Source organism: Bombus impatiens, unplaced genomic scaffold, assembly GCF_000188095.3.
Source record: "Bombus impatiens unplaced genomic scaffold, BIMP_2.2 scf_4016, whole genome shotgun sequence".
Classification (NCBI taxonomy): Eukaryota; Metazoa; Arthropoda; class Insecta; order Hymenoptera; family Apidae; genus Bombus; species Bombus impatiens.
This window is the reverse complement of record NT_180435.1, coordinates 474,991-491,948: the sequence shown is the minus strand read 5'-3', so window position 1 is coordinate 491,948 and position 16,958 is coordinate 474,991. Positions and strand designations below refer to the sequence as shown.

General features: G+C 42.4%; 3 protein-coding genes across 15 annotated transcripts; 1 reads left to right on the top strand and 2 right to left on the bottom strand.

Annotated features, from left to right (window-relative positions):
- Window positions 1-43: 43 nt before the first annotated feature.
- On the top strand, window positions 44-15,664 carry LOC100746320 (ciliogenesis and planar polarity effector 2). 11 transcript variants are annotated; one of them, XM_033324618.1, is made up of 6 exons: window positions 44-154; window positions 490-593; window positions 670-935; window positions 1,006-1,142; window positions 1,221-1,489; window positions 2,157-2,292. In XM_033324618.1, the coding sequence occupies exons 2-5, from the start codon at window positions 497-499 to the stop codon at window positions 1,426-1,428; spliced, it is 708 nt and encodes a 235-aa protein (XP_033180509.1). In that variant the 5' UTR covers window positions 44-154; window positions 490-496; the 3' UTR covers window positions 1,429-1,489; window positions 2,157-2,292. The 11 variants fall into 11 exon arrangements, with proteins under 11 accessions (XP_033180509.1, XP_033180507.1, XP_033180508.1 ...); XM_033324616.1 differs by lacking the exon at window positions 44-154 and adding an exon at window positions 161-393; XM_033324617.1 differs by lacking the exon at window positions 44-154 and adding an exon at window positions 161-393 and having other exon boundaries at window positions 463-593.
- On the bottom strand, window positions 5,216-9,524 carry LOC100745474 (serine/threonine-protein kinase meng-po). Its single transcript, XM_003494844.4, has 2 exons — window positions 9,159-9,524; window positions 5,216-7,649 (listed from the first exon to the last, which is right to left on the bottom strand). Exon 2 carries the CDS (start codon window positions 7,647-7,649, stop codon window positions 6,486-6,488), a length of 1,164 nt encoding a protein of 387 aa, XP_003494892.1. The 5' UTR covers window positions 9,159-9,524; the 3' UTR covers window positions 5,216-6,485.
- LOC105682033 (uncharacterized protein DDB_G0271670) lies at window positions 11,022-13,478 on the bottom strand. 3 transcript variants are annotated; one of them, XM_024372207.2, is made up of 5 exons: window positions 12,754-13,478; window positions 12,572-12,687; window positions 11,788-12,373; window positions 11,544-11,699; window positions 11,022-11,464 (listed from the first exon to the last, which is right to left on the bottom strand). In XM_024372207.2, the coding sequence occupies exons 1-5, from the start codon at window positions 12,944-12,946 to the stop codon at window positions 11,214-11,216; spliced, it is 1,302 nt and encodes a 433-aa protein (XP_024227975.1). In that variant the 5' UTR covers window positions 12,947-13,478; the 3' UTR covers window positions 11,022-11,213. The 3 variants fall into 3 exon arrangements, with proteins under 3 accessions (XP_024227975.1, XP_012249194.1, XP_012249193.1); XM_012393771.3 differs by having other exon boundaries at window positions 11,788-12,376; window positions 12,754-13,477; XM_012393770.3 differs by having other exon boundaries at window positions 11,788-12,376; window positions 12,482-12,687; window positions 12,754-12,946.
- Window positions 15,665-16,958: the final 1,294 nt, after the last annotated feature.

The following is a 16,958-nucleotide window of genomic DNA, read 5'->3' as shown; positions in this document are numbered from 1 at the left end:
GCCAACTTCACTGCTAATGGAATTATTTGTTCTCATTGCGGTGGTAGAGTGTGGTAATTCTTATTGGTTCTCCGAAGGCGGGATTTTATCGGATTTGTTGAGAAGTTACGTATGTACACGAGATTCGTAGAGTCCGCTGGTTGCATACAAATTTGTGAGTTATAGTTGTCACACTTGTAAAATGTACCATTTTTTGGAGTTGGTGAAACCAGGTGAAAAGAATAGAAAAGAAGTGATATTTTTAAAAATTCTCGCTAGTCATTGAGAATTAAAGCTAAAGGCATTTACAGCACGAAAGAAAGTGGATCTTCACCGTTCCATTCTTTTATCTCTTTCTTTTTTTTCCAATAATTTACGAGCAGCGATCGACTTTTAAGATAGAATCATCGCACGGTAACCTTAATCTTATAGAGAATATAGCACCTTTGCTATTGTTGCTTATGTTTATCGAAAATTTATCAGGCTTCCATATCTTCTGATTTTTAACAGCTATATAATGACGGCAATAAATGTGAATTGGTTGCATTCTGTCGAGGGAGAATCACTAATGCATCATTTCTATGTAAACACATCAAAGAAAAGGAGATTTTATGGTAAAATGCGTTAGTCAAATGAATGATTCTTCATTGTATACATTCGTTGGTTATTTTCCTTTGTAAAATCTCTTAGGTATTCTTGAAAGACCTCCCCTACCATCTTCAATCGAAGAAGTTACATATAAAATTTTTATGGTTGGGAGATCTGGAGTAGGGAAAACTGCTGTTGTAGCTCGTCTTGCTGGAGTATTAGAATCCAGTAATTATACTGAAACTAATGGGATAAAAAAGACGAATGTATTTTGGCCGGTTAAGATATGGGACAAAGTTGTGTTGTTTAAATTACAGTTCTGGGATACCTCGGAAACAAGCATAAAAAAATATAATCACATATTACCCGTACGTACAGTATAAAGATAGGATATATCGAAATGGGATAACGAAGAATGACATTGTTTTAAATTTCTAGGCTTGTAAAGACAAAGTAGATGCTATATGTTCTGTATTTTCTTTCGACGATGCGACAGGATTTAATGACGTTCCATATTTGGTGAATACTATGGCAGCTATAAAAGAAAAACCTGCAAATATAGTGATAGGGACAAAGTAATTTATCATAATCGAGTTCTCTTTTCTTTGTTATCTGTTGGTAAGAATAGTTAATTGGATCTCGATATTTTGTAGATTTAAACCATGGTCGAGTTCTACGATAGAAGACACACGTATAAAAGAATTTGAAGACAAATGGAAAGTAAAAGTTATTAGAATTGATATTAATAAACCTTCTATGAGATCTGAAGTGTTTGATTGTTCTTATCAGTTGAATACTATATGTAACATTCTTTGGAATAGGGATAAAGAATTTATATCTAAACAAATGGGACAAAGCTAGCAAATTTTTTATTGGATTTCTATAATACTCCGAAACATTTTTTATACGAGATTTAATAAAGGTAAACGCTTAATCATTTTCTTTTGCATCGATTTTCTTTCTATTTAAATAGAATAGCGATTCTGTTTCAATTGGTTGTTTCAATCAGGGCAAGAAATATTCTCAACATCCCAACACAATGTATCTAGGAATTCTGGGCGAGTAAACGTTGTCAGTACTGAAAGCTAAATTCACGAGCGTTACGCTTGTTTGTTACAATTACTGGCGGCAAAGTTACCGATTTACCGATTCGATTGTTTCTTTTTCCACAAAACAGACATTACGACACTTTAGAGATCTTAAAGGTACATGTGCAGGTGTGTTGCATCGTATTCATGATTATACAACACAATCGAGAGATTAGTAACATTATTCGATTTACACTAAAGTTTTATTATTTAGGTTATAGTATTTTAATGTGTAGATTCTATATTTCCTTAAGTATTACTTATCTCCAACGGTACTTGTAAATTCGGAGAAATCTTATAAATATTTATCCGTTTGTCAGTTACGTTATTGAACGATGATATTTTGATTGGTTTTTCATTACTGACTCATGCGCTGTAAAACATGGCGTGGTTTACAAGCGCGCGTAAAACAAATCACTACCGCGAGATAGACCGATAAAATTTCCGTGGTATTACGTTATATTTTTATTTGTAAATGTAAAATATAAAGTTTTGTTGTAGAGATGAAAAACAAAAAAATTCTGCTAGTGGGGGGAGCAGTTCTTGCGTCGGAAGTTCTTTGGTATATCTACAAAAGAGTTTATAACGTGTGGAGTAATTACCTAAATACGCGCAAAGTGCTGGAAGTACAGATACCTAAGTCGAAACATGACATTTCAGAGGTCATGTTTTTTACGAACGAATCTATTCTTTGTCGAACACACTTCACTACCGAGATGACCTGTCCTAAAAACAATTGTCCGGTTCGATATTTGAGGTAATGCGCGATCTATCATGCTTTTAAAAAATGGCTTTTAACAAATGATAAATAATGTTATAGACATATAGAAAGCTATATGAATAATGCAAAACAAAGTTTGGACGTCTGTATGTACATGTTCACTTGCCATTCGTTGTCAAATGCAATTGTGAACGCTCATAAACGAGGTGTACTTGTTCGAATAATAATGGATCGGCAAATGGGCTCTAACGATGCCGCACAAACGGCGTTATTCTATAATAATGGTACGCGATAAATATCATCGAGACTTGTAGTTGAACTTGATCATTGGCTACCAGAATTTGACTTAATTCTTTTTTTCAAACGCCGAAATATTTTGCGTTTCAGGAATCGCGATTAGATTAATATGTCAGGATGGTCTGATGCATCATAAGTTCATGATCGTGGACAACGATTTAGTAATCACTGGTAGCACAAACTGGACCATGTCTGCATTTTTTGGGAACTTTGACCACATTGTAGTGACTAACCAGCATTCGTTGGTAAAGCCATTCGTCGTTGAATTCGACAGGTTGTGGAAGACATTTTCAAAGAGTCAAGAAAATTAGGAAAACTTGATTCATCCCTCGTCCGATGATACTTTATAATCTAGTGAGTATCCGTTTCATTTTTACTATTTTTCTCCCTGATACTCGAACAATTTTCGTCTCGTCGTATTATATTTGTCGAGTCCCTTCTTGCTGATACCTAACGAAAGACGCGTGTTATCGTCTCGAGAGTGCCCCTTTGACGTCAAAGAAATCGAAGAGGAGGTCGTAAAACTTGGAGGCATGTTAGCAGTTGGAGGTATACCTACATAACGTATGCGAAGATACATACTCGTGAGATAGAACGTGCATGGTACCGATCAACACGTGAATAACGCTATGCAAATTAGTACGGTGCTCTGAGCAGCGGTCAACGCTGATATGTCGCGCCTTGACGCGACATGACGCGCGGTAACTTGCTGCTCTCATCGGCCGATAAAAGTGGAACATTGTCCGTATATATAAATAGGTTAGCCTATATGAAAATAGACGTCGGGCTGTTGGACCGGAGGATCGATGACGAGATACTCGGCGACGTGCCGTCCGTTGCCTCAACTTTCTTTCCCTTCCACTCTGCTTTGAAATTCACGGTCTCGGCGTGCTTTCGTTACGCCTCTACGATATATCGTTTCATTTTCTCTTCCTTCTTTCACATTTATTTTTGTTATTCTATACTCGTCTTCCAATTGTTACAGCCTCTGATCATCGAATTAAGACCACACGTAGAAATTTCACTTGTTCAGCTGTAAGAAGTTATAGATAGCCGTAGATGATTATATATTAATTAATTAATTTAATTTATTACCATACCGTGTCGAAGAATATCCGCGTGTATTCACGGCCGGATAATTCTCCCGATTTGAATACCATTGAAAATGTTTGGAGCCTGATCAAATCAGTTATATGCTCATCTTTAAAAACAGCTGATTTGAAAACGAAAATTTAGTATGTTTATGTAAAAGTAGCGAGGATATAAAGGCAGCGCATGACGAGAAAATAGAAAGAAAATAAATCACGCTACTCGCGTCTCTAGGTAGAAAGGTGAGAAGTATTGAAAATTTGGTAATGGTCCTAATAGAATGATTAGCGTGGTATTTATATATGATAGACCTACATCGAATCGTATGGAACGACGATGAGAAATATAATTGAATCGAACATAGATTCAAATATACTGCTCTCTAATCGCGTTTTTGCTATCTCGTGTTAATTTTGGACGTACGTAGGTAAACATGTTCCTACACGAGATAAATACATTCGCACGTTGTAAGAGAAGCATGTAACTTGGGAAAGCAAACGATTCAGAATAAACGTGCGACGCGCGGAAATAGCAACGCGTAGGCCCAAAATATCCATTGTATCCAGATACGATAAAAGCCGAATGCACGTTGGCGCAGTTTGACGTTTGCTAATCTGCTTTTTCCTGGACTGCGTCTACGTCAATAGTTAAGAACGGATCGTTATTCAGGGAAATGTACGGTTCTCTAACTCGAACGTTGCTTGTTCTGCTTGCGCGAACAATTTCCGAAATATCACAGCCAACGATTCTGCGAAACGTTCGCTTCTGTCTCGAATCGCGTAATAAATTTTCCGATTCCACTTTAGTTTCTACCGTGGATAAGTTTGAAGAAATCCACGTACGTTACACGCACATCTTTCTCTCGAAACCTCTCGGATTGTATCTCGCAAAAGAATGTTTTTTGTTTACTCGTCGCGCGTTTTTTGTTTTTGCGCGTTTACTCGTCGAAACGATTACGATATACTACGTTATACATATAGAAAATAAGTACGATACTTGACAAATGGAAAAAATAGGTATCACGTAGGTCAAGGGTGTGTCAAATCGGACAAGTGGCACGTTCGGCCGCGACAGTCACGGATACGGGAAAAGGAAAAGGTCAAAAGTCAAGTATTCCTCGATGGTCCTCTTAGTTGCTCTCTTTTCTACTTGAGACGCGGGAATTGAAGGGCAACGAGAAAGAAAAATGTTTCGCGTGCGGGTAGCAGCTGCGTTCGTTAGAACTTTGCGGAATATGCGACAATCTTTTTTTCTCCGCCCAAGGAAACAGACTGCATTCGGTAATCTTCGTTTGTTACGTTCTTTGAATAACTTTTTCTTCTCTCTTTTTGTTTCGCTACAGGTCTGATAAAATTGCGAGAAATGCTGTTTCCTGAATGTAGTTGGGAAAGAGACTAGAGCGACTCGAGGGAACACTATCTTACGTAGATTATTTCACAGATAATTGCAATTATTTATGTTTAATGTATTTATTTCGATATCGTTTATATAGAAAACATTGCTTCGCGTTAACGGAGGTCTAACGCGTTGTTGCTGCATACTTCTTCCCTTCTATCTGTTTTGTTTATCGTTCGTAACGTTTCTACAAGTTTGCTAATTACATACAAATTTCGCGTCACGCGGGGGAAGAACCGTGTTACGTATGTGTAGCTTGCTGTTTTGTGGTAATGTAGCTCTACCAAATTGTGTACCATCGATCATTTCTATATAATCGCTCCTTCTACCGATAAATTGCTAGAAGAATATATGCGTGCTATGTGTATACATACGCTATATCGCTTAACGACACTAAATACCGCTTAATCTCTGTTCCGAGTTCTTCCAAATTCGCTCCATCTTCGTCTCGAGCGTTTCGAACGTTCTTCGCCTGTTTCTTTCTCGCATCTTCATACGTTTACACGATGGAACGAATTGTTCGATTTCACGCAAGGCCTCGTACAGTGACCCCTATCGGTTACCGTTCGTTAAACTATAGTATAATTATCATAATGTAATAAATTACTAGGAAATCCGCAGTCATTATTGTCTCTATAGTCGACACCGAAAACACCGATCGCAGTTACGCTCGCATTCGCCGCAGTCTTAACGAATTTGTTTTATCACATACGTTTCGTATTCTTTACTGGAAAGGAAGAGAATCGCCCGTAATTTCGCGTTCATCGCACTCGGCTATTTCCTACAGTTTTTAGGCAATTCTCGTCGTCGAAGATTCGTTCACGGGACAGGAAGTGTACGAAAAGATGCCCGTACGTGATAATATATACATGTCTGTGTATATACGCACATACATTTGTCGATAATTGGTCCGCTCGTAGAGAAGATTGATGTAGCGAGGAGTCTAGCGAGGAAAGGAAGAGAAAAGAAGAAGGAAAATGAGAAGAACGGCGTTACGCGAATGAGTTGAATGGGCACGATGAGCAGGAAACAAAGGAGGAAATGTGTAACGAGTGGAGAAAGATGATAGGAAGGATTATCACACGTTTTCGCGTCCATATCGGTCGTCGGACGAAATTCGACGCGACGCCACTGTGCAGAAGCGACGATGCACCGTCCTAATGGAAGATCGATGGCGAGTTGGTCGCCGCTCTTTCGAACGTTGCTTTGGCACATTGTAGGGACGACGAAGCGTCTTCGTCGCGGGCAGCATCGAAGCCACCGAAACTGTACTTTCGTTCCTGACGATCGCTTCTAAGGCAAGGTTCGCTAGAAGCTTTGACCATCCCTCACATGGTTTCTGTCCCGAGGCTACCGACGAAAGCCGGCTCCGCGATGTTCGAATCGCACTGCATCACCCATTCCCAGATCCTCTTGGTCACGACTTTCTGATCGATCGTCGTCTCGAGGCCGTAACTGTTGAGAAGCTTCCTCAGCTTGTTCTTGTTCTCGTCGACGTTTCGTTGGTCGTCTAGGACGGTGTCCAGGTAAAGTAGACTGTCGCCTCTCCTCGGTATTCCTTCGCTGGCGTCTACCAACGTAGATGTGGCGCTGTGACTGATTTTGTTCACGCACCAGGAATCCTTCAGATACTTGTTGATCTCGGTTACGTGCGGCCTTTTTTCAGGTTTGTGCTCGAACGTCCGCCTGAAGTATCGCAGTAGTCTGGGCGTGAATCGTCTGAACGTTGGCGGAACTTTGGTGGTTCTTCTCTTCAGCCACCTTTGAAAGGCCGAATATTCCGGATCCTGAATCAGATCGGCGGTCTGCCACGGTGGATTTCCAGTCAGACAGACGAACAGCACGATGCCGAATTGCCAGCAATCGGCGCTCCTCTTGCAAGCGTACCTCTCGTTTTTCACTATTTCGTAGATTTCGGGTGGTTGGAATGGTAGCCAGGTGCATCGGATCTTGTTAACGAGAGTTCCTTCGCGCCTCGTGCACCCGAAATCGCACAGTTTGATCTTGGACATGTCGAGCGCGAACACCAGTACATTTTCCAGTTTGATGTCTCGGTGCGCGAGCTGCTTCGAGTGAATGAAATCGAGAGCGGAGCAGAGCTGGTTGGCGATCCTTTTGCACGCTTCCTCGCTCAACCCTCCGGCTCTCACGTTGCCCGCTAGGTCACCGTAGGGAGCGTATTCTTGCGCGAAAACGAAACACTTCTCCGCTTTGAACGCGACCGCGTACGAGCACAGTATATTCGGATGCGGGCTCAAATGGTACGAGTAGTGAAACTCGCGGAAAAAGTCCTTCTCCGTAGTTAGTTCTTGGTGGACGGCTTTCAGCACGACTCTGGTTCGCGTAGCTCGATGAGTCGCTAGTAAAACTTTGGCGAAACTACCCTCGCCGAGCGTCTTCTCCACTTCATACTCCTTCGACAGATCCAACTCCTCCAAAGGAATCTCCTGCACTCTGTGTATTCCGGACTCCTTTTTCTCGTGAAGTTTCATCTGAAATCAGGCCGATAGACCGGTCGTATTAGAATTCTAAGAAAACTTGCATCTCGTATCGTCACCACGCGTACGCGTTAAAATCGATCGGCCTGCCACAAGTTCTTTCACTCGCGTCCCTAATCCTCCTAATTCGAACGTTCGATGAAAAGTCTTTCCATTTCGTTTGCCTCGTCGATGCGCACAACGACAAACCATCGCTGGTGTCGCTGATACGGCCGATCGAGCGTGAAACGCGTTTAGCACTTAGTCGGCTTTCCGTCACAGAGGGCATCGCACTCTCGCTGCTGCGATTCCAGAATCGCCCTTGCCCTTGCTCGTCCAAACGCTAGCCAAGGCGATCGAGTCGCACGAATTTTACATTTTTTCTACATCTAAACGATTAACGGGACGATCCTCTGTTAATTACCTTTTTGTCTCGTACGTCTTATACGCTTTGTTACACGCTTTGTACGAAAATAAACGAGCGACAAGCAGTCGGATCGTTTTCCTAAAGTTCAAGAACGATGTGCGTTTCTTCGTTGTAAAGTCGTCCGAAAAATAGGAGGAAAAATCGTCCTGATGGCTCGTGTAGGCGAAGGACGAAATATGGGCTGGAGAGGCGAGGGGAGAACGCCGGAGGTTGGCCGGGTGAACCCAGGACCTTTTGAGCTGCCTAGATCAATAGCAAGGATTTCGCTGCAGCAACGCGCGTCAAACCGTTTCGTTATAGTTCGTATCGTCTCGATTTCTATTTAAGGTGGAATACGAGATAGAAGAAAAGAGAAACGTCTGGATTCGGGAAATCCTATCGGCGTAGAAAAATTGATTAGTCGATTCAGCCTCGTCTTTGTAACCGATGGCGAGTCACTTTTTAAGACGCTGATTCATTCGCAGAGTAACGATCGACGTTTACAATTCTTTGGTTACGCGATTCGATTTTATCGCCGGTCGTAACGTCGTTACTGTCGTTTCTTCTCGAAATAATTCTTCTCCTGATTTCATCCCGTGCGCACACGTGTCTCGTATCTTTACGCAAATCGCGCTTTGTAGATTCGTAGAAGTCATAGGCGATTATTTTTTCTTACAACTACCGCCGGTTCTTACCGGTTTGTTCTGACAAACTTTTGGACACGAGTTATATTTAGCGTTTCTATTTACCGGGGCTATTTTAACGCGTGCGAGAGATTAGTGAAGTAATATTTTGGCTTGTGTCTTTACGGTTAACGAACACTTTGAGAGAAAGACCGATTAAAAGGCTGAGAAGGCTGAGAGAGAGAGAGAGAGAGAGAGAGAGAAAGAACGAGAGCAAGAGAGAGAGAGAGAAAAAGATATATTTGTATCTGCCGGTTGAGCCACATCTCTCCCTATTATACTCCGTACATTTTATCTCCTTAACGTTGTCCTTAACGTTAATCGCATTGCGTCGCGATCCTGTCGACATCGATGACCATTAAAACTACGTGTTCGATTCGATTTGCTTTACTTTCGATTTAATTTCATCGCGTCACGGCCTTCTAAGTAACTTACCACGTTGGTAGTAATCCTTTGGGCGATGAAAAAGGCGTGTCCGCGGAACGACGAATTAATTTTAACGCAATCGTCCAATTCACTGAAAAGCTTTCACCTTGGAACTTGTCACAAACGATTGTGCGTGCCCCTTCAGTTACATTTTCACTGTGCGTCACGATACGCGATTACGATAAATACCAACGATACACAAGAAGCAAGCGTCTGGGAAATCCTCGCGACAGCCTTCGACGTTTTGGCGATCTTTCACAGAAATTGAAAAAACTGTCAACGATGGTGATAAGAAAACCGCTACGTCCTTCGATGTCACATTTTCAGCTATGCGCGTATGTCGCGTCTGGAGCCGTCGCGACGCCCTGCGTCGCTTTTATAGACCCGGCCGCCACGCGCAGACGTGGATCGAGTAAGGGTATGAAACATGGACGATTAAACGATGCGTGTTTCTATTTTGCAAAAAAACTGTCATTCTCTCCAATTGCTTTCTAAATAATTAAATTATCTTGAATGCAATTACATTTATTTGTCAGATGTTAATTTTCCCGCGTTTTGTTTTTGTCAGTTATTTCCGACTAAATCGTATTTTCTATCTCTAGAAGATGTAATAAGTTTCTGGAAAATATTAGTTTCGTATCGTTATCGTTACGCGTGACTTTTCCTTTCGATCGTATGCCACAGTTTCGGGGCTAACTTGCACCGTTTTTTAAATCATCAATCAAACGCGTCAATGTCTTAAATTTAAATTTAAATTTAAATTACGCGTTACGGTTTCAACCGACTCGTATCTTCCTAGCGATTTTCTTACGAACGAGGATGCAGAAGAACGGATTTCTTGTTTCCATCGTACGTAAACATTTTCCTCGAACGCTAAAAATCATCCGGATCGAAGCCAAAGCTTAAGACGTAAAGAATCGATGGATCGGAGCACGGTTAAACGCGGAATTTGCATCGCGAGTAAAATGCATTCTGTTTTCCTTGATCGATAGTATGAAAGTTGATCGATGTAGTATGAAAACGTTGCTGTCTATTCGATGTTTTCTCGTATCGAGTATCAGTGTTTTTCCGCTATCGAACCAACGGAAACGCCGTTCAGATCATAAATTTCGTTCTTGAGACGAGAGATTTATATGTTAACGATTTTCCGCCGGCAGATACATCTCGAGTGGTTCCGCTCTTTCGTCTTAGCACGTGCAAAAGTAGCGATCTCAGGTTCGTTGTTCTCCGTTGCATCGGTATAACGGTATGTGTATGCTTAACGGCAAACGATGTTCGAGTATCGTGTGTTCGCGTGATTTTGCGATCGTGAGACACGCGTACGCACGATGGCCGAATATAATAGTACTACCGATGGCCAAATAATACGCATACTCCTGAGGTGGAATTTAATTTAAACCAGAAAGTATTTTTAACATGTATGTCAAGTATACGATGTCCATAGGGATGGATCGTACATACCAGTGCAACGACGGCAATATCGAAGATATAAATAGAGAAAACCGTTACGATAGAAATAGGTAATACGACGTATCGCGTAACTATTTCGTTTCGACTCATTAGACCCGTAACACCTCTATCGTCGAGTCATTCTCGCCTCGTCGAAGGATGCGTGCGTTTCCACGAAGATTTCTTTTTCTTACGCTCGTAATAATCGAGCAGCTCGTAACTACGCTATGTCCATTGTATGTGCAAATTTACATCGTTACGAATATGATTTGCTTCGCCTTCTAAATTCTCGGACAAGATTCACGACGCGATGCAATCGATACTATGAAAAGTATATCGTAGCAAGGTATGCTGGATTTATCGTCGATCGTTCCTACGAAAGCAACCGTTCTATCGTTTGGTTAACGAATGAAAAATTCGACGTTTTCGGGAATATGTAGCAAATTCTTTATTTATATACCTCTGATTCGGACAAACATTCACATACATATAATTTCGCGTTGACTCGATAAATTGGATTTAAAGGTAAACGACTTTACGAGAAAATTAACGATCGATCAACATTAATTTCATCTGTAAAAACTTAGTTCGATAAATCATTAATCCGTAGTGTATTCACTTTGCTTTCGACCGGGACAAGAGTCCACGCGCAGAAGAAGAGGAAGGAGAGGAAGAAGAAGAGGAAGAGGAAGAAGACGAAGAAGAACAAGAACAAGAAAACAGAGAGTACTCCGAGTAGTCGCAAACGGAATAGCAACCATCGGAACAATAGGAACAGCAACTATCGGAACAATAGGAACTACAGTAAGACGATTCGTCGGAGCAATCGGAATAACTGTCGTCGTCCTCGGAGCACGAACTGTCTTCTGGAAGAAAAAACGCGTGAAGTAGATAAACATAATATATACGTTGTGTTCGTAAAGATTTCGAAAAGCAACAGGATACCTGGTAAATAACCCATTTTCTTAATTATACGTGTGACGTGATGAATATACGTTTCCATGGTCCGATCTACTTTTCTTTCGATCCGTCGTATCTTTCCTTTGTAACGTCTTCGGCATTGTTTCAGTAAATGCTTCTCTTTTCCGATCCGCTTCGTCTCTATCGTGCAAACAATCGATTACTCAGAAACGACGTAACGAAAGAGTTGCACGATCGAATGTGAAAACAAACACGATCACTGGTTTACCTGCCGTTGCCACATCTTTATCGTGTTTCTTGCATCTTGACGCTGTCTTCATCGATAGGTCCGATGTTTTGTTACTTCCACGCTTCTTCTTTTTCTTTGCTTTCTCCGTCTTTTTATGCTTGCATTTTACCTTTTCCTCCTTACTCTCGTCCTTCTTAGTAGCGGCATTATTATTGTTGTCTACATCCTTTGTCACGCAAGCATCTCTCGCGCTGCAGTAGTTCGTCGAAGCGTTACTCCTCACGGAAGAATTAGACGCCGAAATATCGCGCTCCGTATCAGTGGTAGCGTCCTTGCCGATGAGATTGTCCTGTTCGGAAGCTTCGTCGCGTCTCGGCGTACTTGTTCTAAACGGTGACTTTAAATCCGCGCTCTTCGACAGATTCGCGGATTTCGTGGTCGCGTCTTTTGCCGTATTTTCCATTTGATCGTTCATCGAATCTGTATTTTCCGCTTCGCGTTGTCGTTTCGTCCCAGACGGATCGTCGACGATTCTCTGCTTTTCCTCGTTTTTACACTTTCCGCTTCTTTTATCGGGTATCGTTGCTCTCGATTTCTTCACGGTTACTTTTGGGACATCTTCCAACTGCTGCGAATAAGTTTTTCGATTCTTTAGTATCGCCTATATCGTCCTTTGATACCTTTGTCGCAAGTCGGAGACACGAAGAAAAGAAAAAGCTTCGCTTTCGCTAACCTTCTGCTCTTTGCTCGTCGATATTTCCGCCTTGCCACTCTTCTTCGCGATTTCCTTTTTACGCTCGTTTGGTTTTCCACCACCGCCTACCGGCTGATCATCCAATTTCTTCTTGGGCGATTTTTCTTCGTTCGTTCGACTCGCTCCACGGTTACGAGGCGATCTTCCGGACGATGTCGCTCGTCTTTTCCCCGGCGTCGAATTATCTGTTGTTAAAGCGGGGAATAAAACGCGCCTTTCGTGGAACTACGAACGAGATATTTTTCGCTTACCTACGGGGGTGAGTTTCGGTTCGAGCCTCAGCCGTTCGTTAAACTCGTTCAAGATATCTTGCGTAAAGTTTTCTTGCACGAAATCGTCGATCTGTTTCCACGGATCCGTTTGCAGAATTTGATCCACGTCGAGAATACCGTCGACCGCGGGAAACGAAAGCGAAGCTCTTCCAAGAATCTTCCTGCGACTCATCTAGAAGGGAAGACGATGAGGGAGAAAGGGCCGTTTCGCTCGAATTGCGAAGAACTCGCGTGGAATTGGACCGCAAGCTGAGATTAGTGGAATCGAAGTTGTTCTTAAACGAAGTCAACCGCCGAGGTATCCGTTTCGCGGTGTAGAGACGAAAGGAAACAAATACAAGATAGATTTTGCTCGTTTGCTTACTCGTAACGCCCGTTCTACGTCAAACCGTGTATTTTCGGTTTTCTCTGTTTCGAGATGAAAACGAACCGATGCAAGCCGTCGGAGGCAGCGTGCGCGAACGCGAATCCACGTCGAATAACGACTAATTTAAGAATCGTGAAAACCGAGTCGCGTGCTGTTAGTTCCAACGAAAATTCGATCGTTACTGATTCGAGCGTCGATCGTCTAGCACACCGATTATCACGAAAGGACGTTACTTGCGCCCCGATTTGTTTGTCGTATTAACGACTATTATGAGACGTTAATACGACCGTACGATTCAAATCGATGGATCAGTTGGCCGTTTGAAGCGTACAACGAGTTATCTCGTTAAGGGTCAACACCGTATCAACGCATAATTTCATTTACTGTTGCTTTTTTTTTTTTTTTTAATGTTATGGTTACGAAAGCCGACCGACAAATTGTTTCACACTTCTTTCGTCGTTGATCCTTGATTTAGCGAAATTTCAAGGAATTGAAATAGTTACGTCGTTAGCGAGAACCGTCTGTTTTTAAATCATGGTATATTTTTTCTTTCGCTTTATGTAAGTGTTTAAATACTTTGGCCAGCGCCGCTTGTAATTGTATTGCGGGCGTCGGATAGATAGAAGACGCGTACACGGCAGAGGAGTTTATTTTTAGCGATATCTGAAAAGCGTGAGAGACGTCGATCAAATTTTCCAATTTCCTCGTCGACGGAAGCGCGTAAATGCCGACGCGATCGTCGTCGTTGGACAACGGCTGAAAGGAAAGTTGGATACGATGGCGAGAAATGTCAAGGTACACGGACGAGGTGACGTCACTTCTTCCCTGTAAGTTGTCCGAGTTTACGCCAACGGGGGACTAAATCTCGCTTATAATAGCGGGTAATCGCTTGGAAGAGGGATAAAACGACGTCACTTTTCCAATGACCATACGTTACGCCTATGACACTTTACGATATGCCGTGATATCGGTTCTGTCCGCCGTGAACGTCGTTGTACCTTAAAAGGTGGAAAGAGACGCTTTACGAAATGAGCACGGCGTAGGAGTGAACTCGATTATTATTCGTCTGCGCGTAGGAACTGAGAAGGAGAAAAGAAGGGGACTGAAATATGCAGAAGACTCGTTCCACGTTGTTACAAAATTTCAAAGTATACCGCGAACTTCTGTTTCTTAATTTACTTTTCCACGGTTCTAGATAAATAGACGTAATCGCGAAGTCCGCCGCTGCTCGCCAATCATTTATTTCCACTCGTTGAAATAATATTTACGTACAAATTCATAAAATATTTTCCACGTTTTGTCCCGTACGTGCGAATCGATGCAAATATCACGCATTCGAACTTATTAGTTCGATAGCTTATTTATGTAGCCGATATATATCGATATCGAAGAAGCGGCGAAAGCTCTATATAGAATGGCAATTCTCTGCGCTCGCTTTTCCTCTTCTCGTCGTTTCGATTTTACACACCGACCTCTTCCCAACGCGGATCTGCGTTTTGTCGAGCGATCGACGCGTCTCACGGATATCGAAGCGCGCAAGGAAACAGGTAAATAGTTTCTCAGGATATCGAGAGAGAGAGAGAGAGAGAGAGAGAGAGAGAGATGCGATCGAGACAAAAAAACAATTCGACGAAGACATTGCCCCGGGCGCGACTGTCGTGGCCGCTTGACTCGTCGTAATAAAACGTCGATTCATGTTGTGGGACCAGTGTCGCCACGTATATCCTACGTATACGTATAAAAGTGCCGTGATCGGTGTGTGTCGGATCTGGAAACAGTTGAACGCGGTTGTTCGAGCGAACATGATCGAGGTAAGACATCGACACGATCCAGAGCACCGAACATTTTCAACTTTTCGATCAATATTGTACTCGGTCTTAGTTGTCACGTTCGTTTATTTGAAGGTTCGTTTCGCGATTACTTTTTCTCGGTCGTTTATTTTTTCATCTCGCTACTTTTCTTTGTAACGCGTGCCAGTCTCCGACGAGTAGAATTCGAAAATACTAGATCGTTATTACGAAGATTATACCTTTACGTATTTTGTGCGCATATCGTACGATTTATTAGCTCTCGTTCCGATTAGTCGAGCCAAGTTTGGATTTAAGCGTGAAACTTCGAAAATATCTCGATCTACGCGAGCCTGTTATTTTCGACTTGAAGTATCCTTTTACGTTTCTACGTTCGTTCCCGTTGCTTTCCGGGTGTTACTTTCTTCCAGTCGTTTGAATGTAATCAACTTGTCCGATCCGAACGAGCCTTTGTTATTCAAATTTATAGACGCGACACGCGAACGTTGATTTCCATGGTCGACGCGCGTTTGCGCGCTTTCGTCGCGCGTTTTGTGATCAATGCGAAAAAGGAACTCGGCATTTTCCAATCGTTGCAGATTATTGCGTTGTTTATCGGAGTGGTTGGAACTTTGGCGGCTCCCAGCCTGGCAATGCCCGAAGCGTCTGGAACGCCTGGAATTTTTTACGCCCCTCGAAGCGTCACGGAGGATACGGAAATGGTCTCGTCCTTGCCGTTGCCAGGCTCCGAAAATCTGGACGAAAAAGCAATACCCTTGTCGAAACTGGTTGATCGCCCTTTTTCATCGGCCGGACAAAACTTGGTGGAAAAGACTCAAATACCTTCTGAACTCCCTGGAACGAAAAATCTCGCCGAAAAACGGATTCCCGAACCGGTCTTGAGAAAGTTATATCAACGGCATCAAGACGATTAGCGACCGTTTTTGGACGACGTAATTTCGCAGAGATTGCAGAGGAGTTTGTCGAATTGTGAAAAGGAGATTTAGAGTCAAGTATCGATTAAAGTAGCGTTTCGTACAATTTCAAATATCGTTTTTTTAATGTCACCGAATAGACGATACCGATTTCCTGGACCGTGTTCCTTCGCACTTCCCTCGGTCCTCTCCGTGCACTTTTATCCTCGGTATTCTTCGTCGAAAAACTTAGTATATTTATCGTTTCTTCTTGAGTTTAAGTTTTAAAAAAAATTTTTTTTTTAAGTTTTTTCAAGTGTCGTTAAATGGTTAAATATAGTTAGATATACGAAATAGTTGCCGGTTTTCTCGCCGTGATATGATTTTCGTCTAATCTTAGATGGATGAAAGCGAAATCTGCCTTATCCGAGGAAGCATGGCGTCCTATAATACCGACTTTAAAAAATCACGAGTTTCTCACGTCCTTTGTGATTTACTCTAGCGAGCTATAAATCCAGGGCAAATAATTTCTGAAATCACGCGACAAATTAACGATTTCTTTGGTGCTTTCCTATTTCTCTGCCGTTTCTTACACGCGCGAACCGACCGTCGAGTCGACGATTTTGATCGAAAATAGTTGGACGTCTGCCTCCTGGTCGGAAGGTGACGCTATCAGTTACGTTCGAGAATCGTATATCGAAAAATCGACCGGTGTTAAATCTTTCGCGGTACGTAGCGATTTTTATACTCCGGTGAAAAATTAACAGCGGAAAGGACTGGAAAAATTGTTTTTCATCCGATTTAAAGCACGCTGCCCACGTTAATTCGTTTTCAGAGGTGGATTATCACACGCCGGGCTAACAGAGTTGTCAGTTTATTGAAAAAAGATGGAGGTTAATTCGTCTCGAACAGAATCCCTTTGTCCCTTGGATCCGTTCTCTTTGTCACGAGGTTTGCTAACAGCGGAAAACTCGAGCGAAAAGGCTCGAGAGTGTTGAAAAGGAAGAATAGAGAAGAAAGGGCCGAGAGAAGGTATTTTCCTGTTACTTTTGTAATTTCACGGTTCTTTCTCCGAGCAGGTAGAGAGGGGGGGGGGGGGGGGCGGGGCGGGGGAAG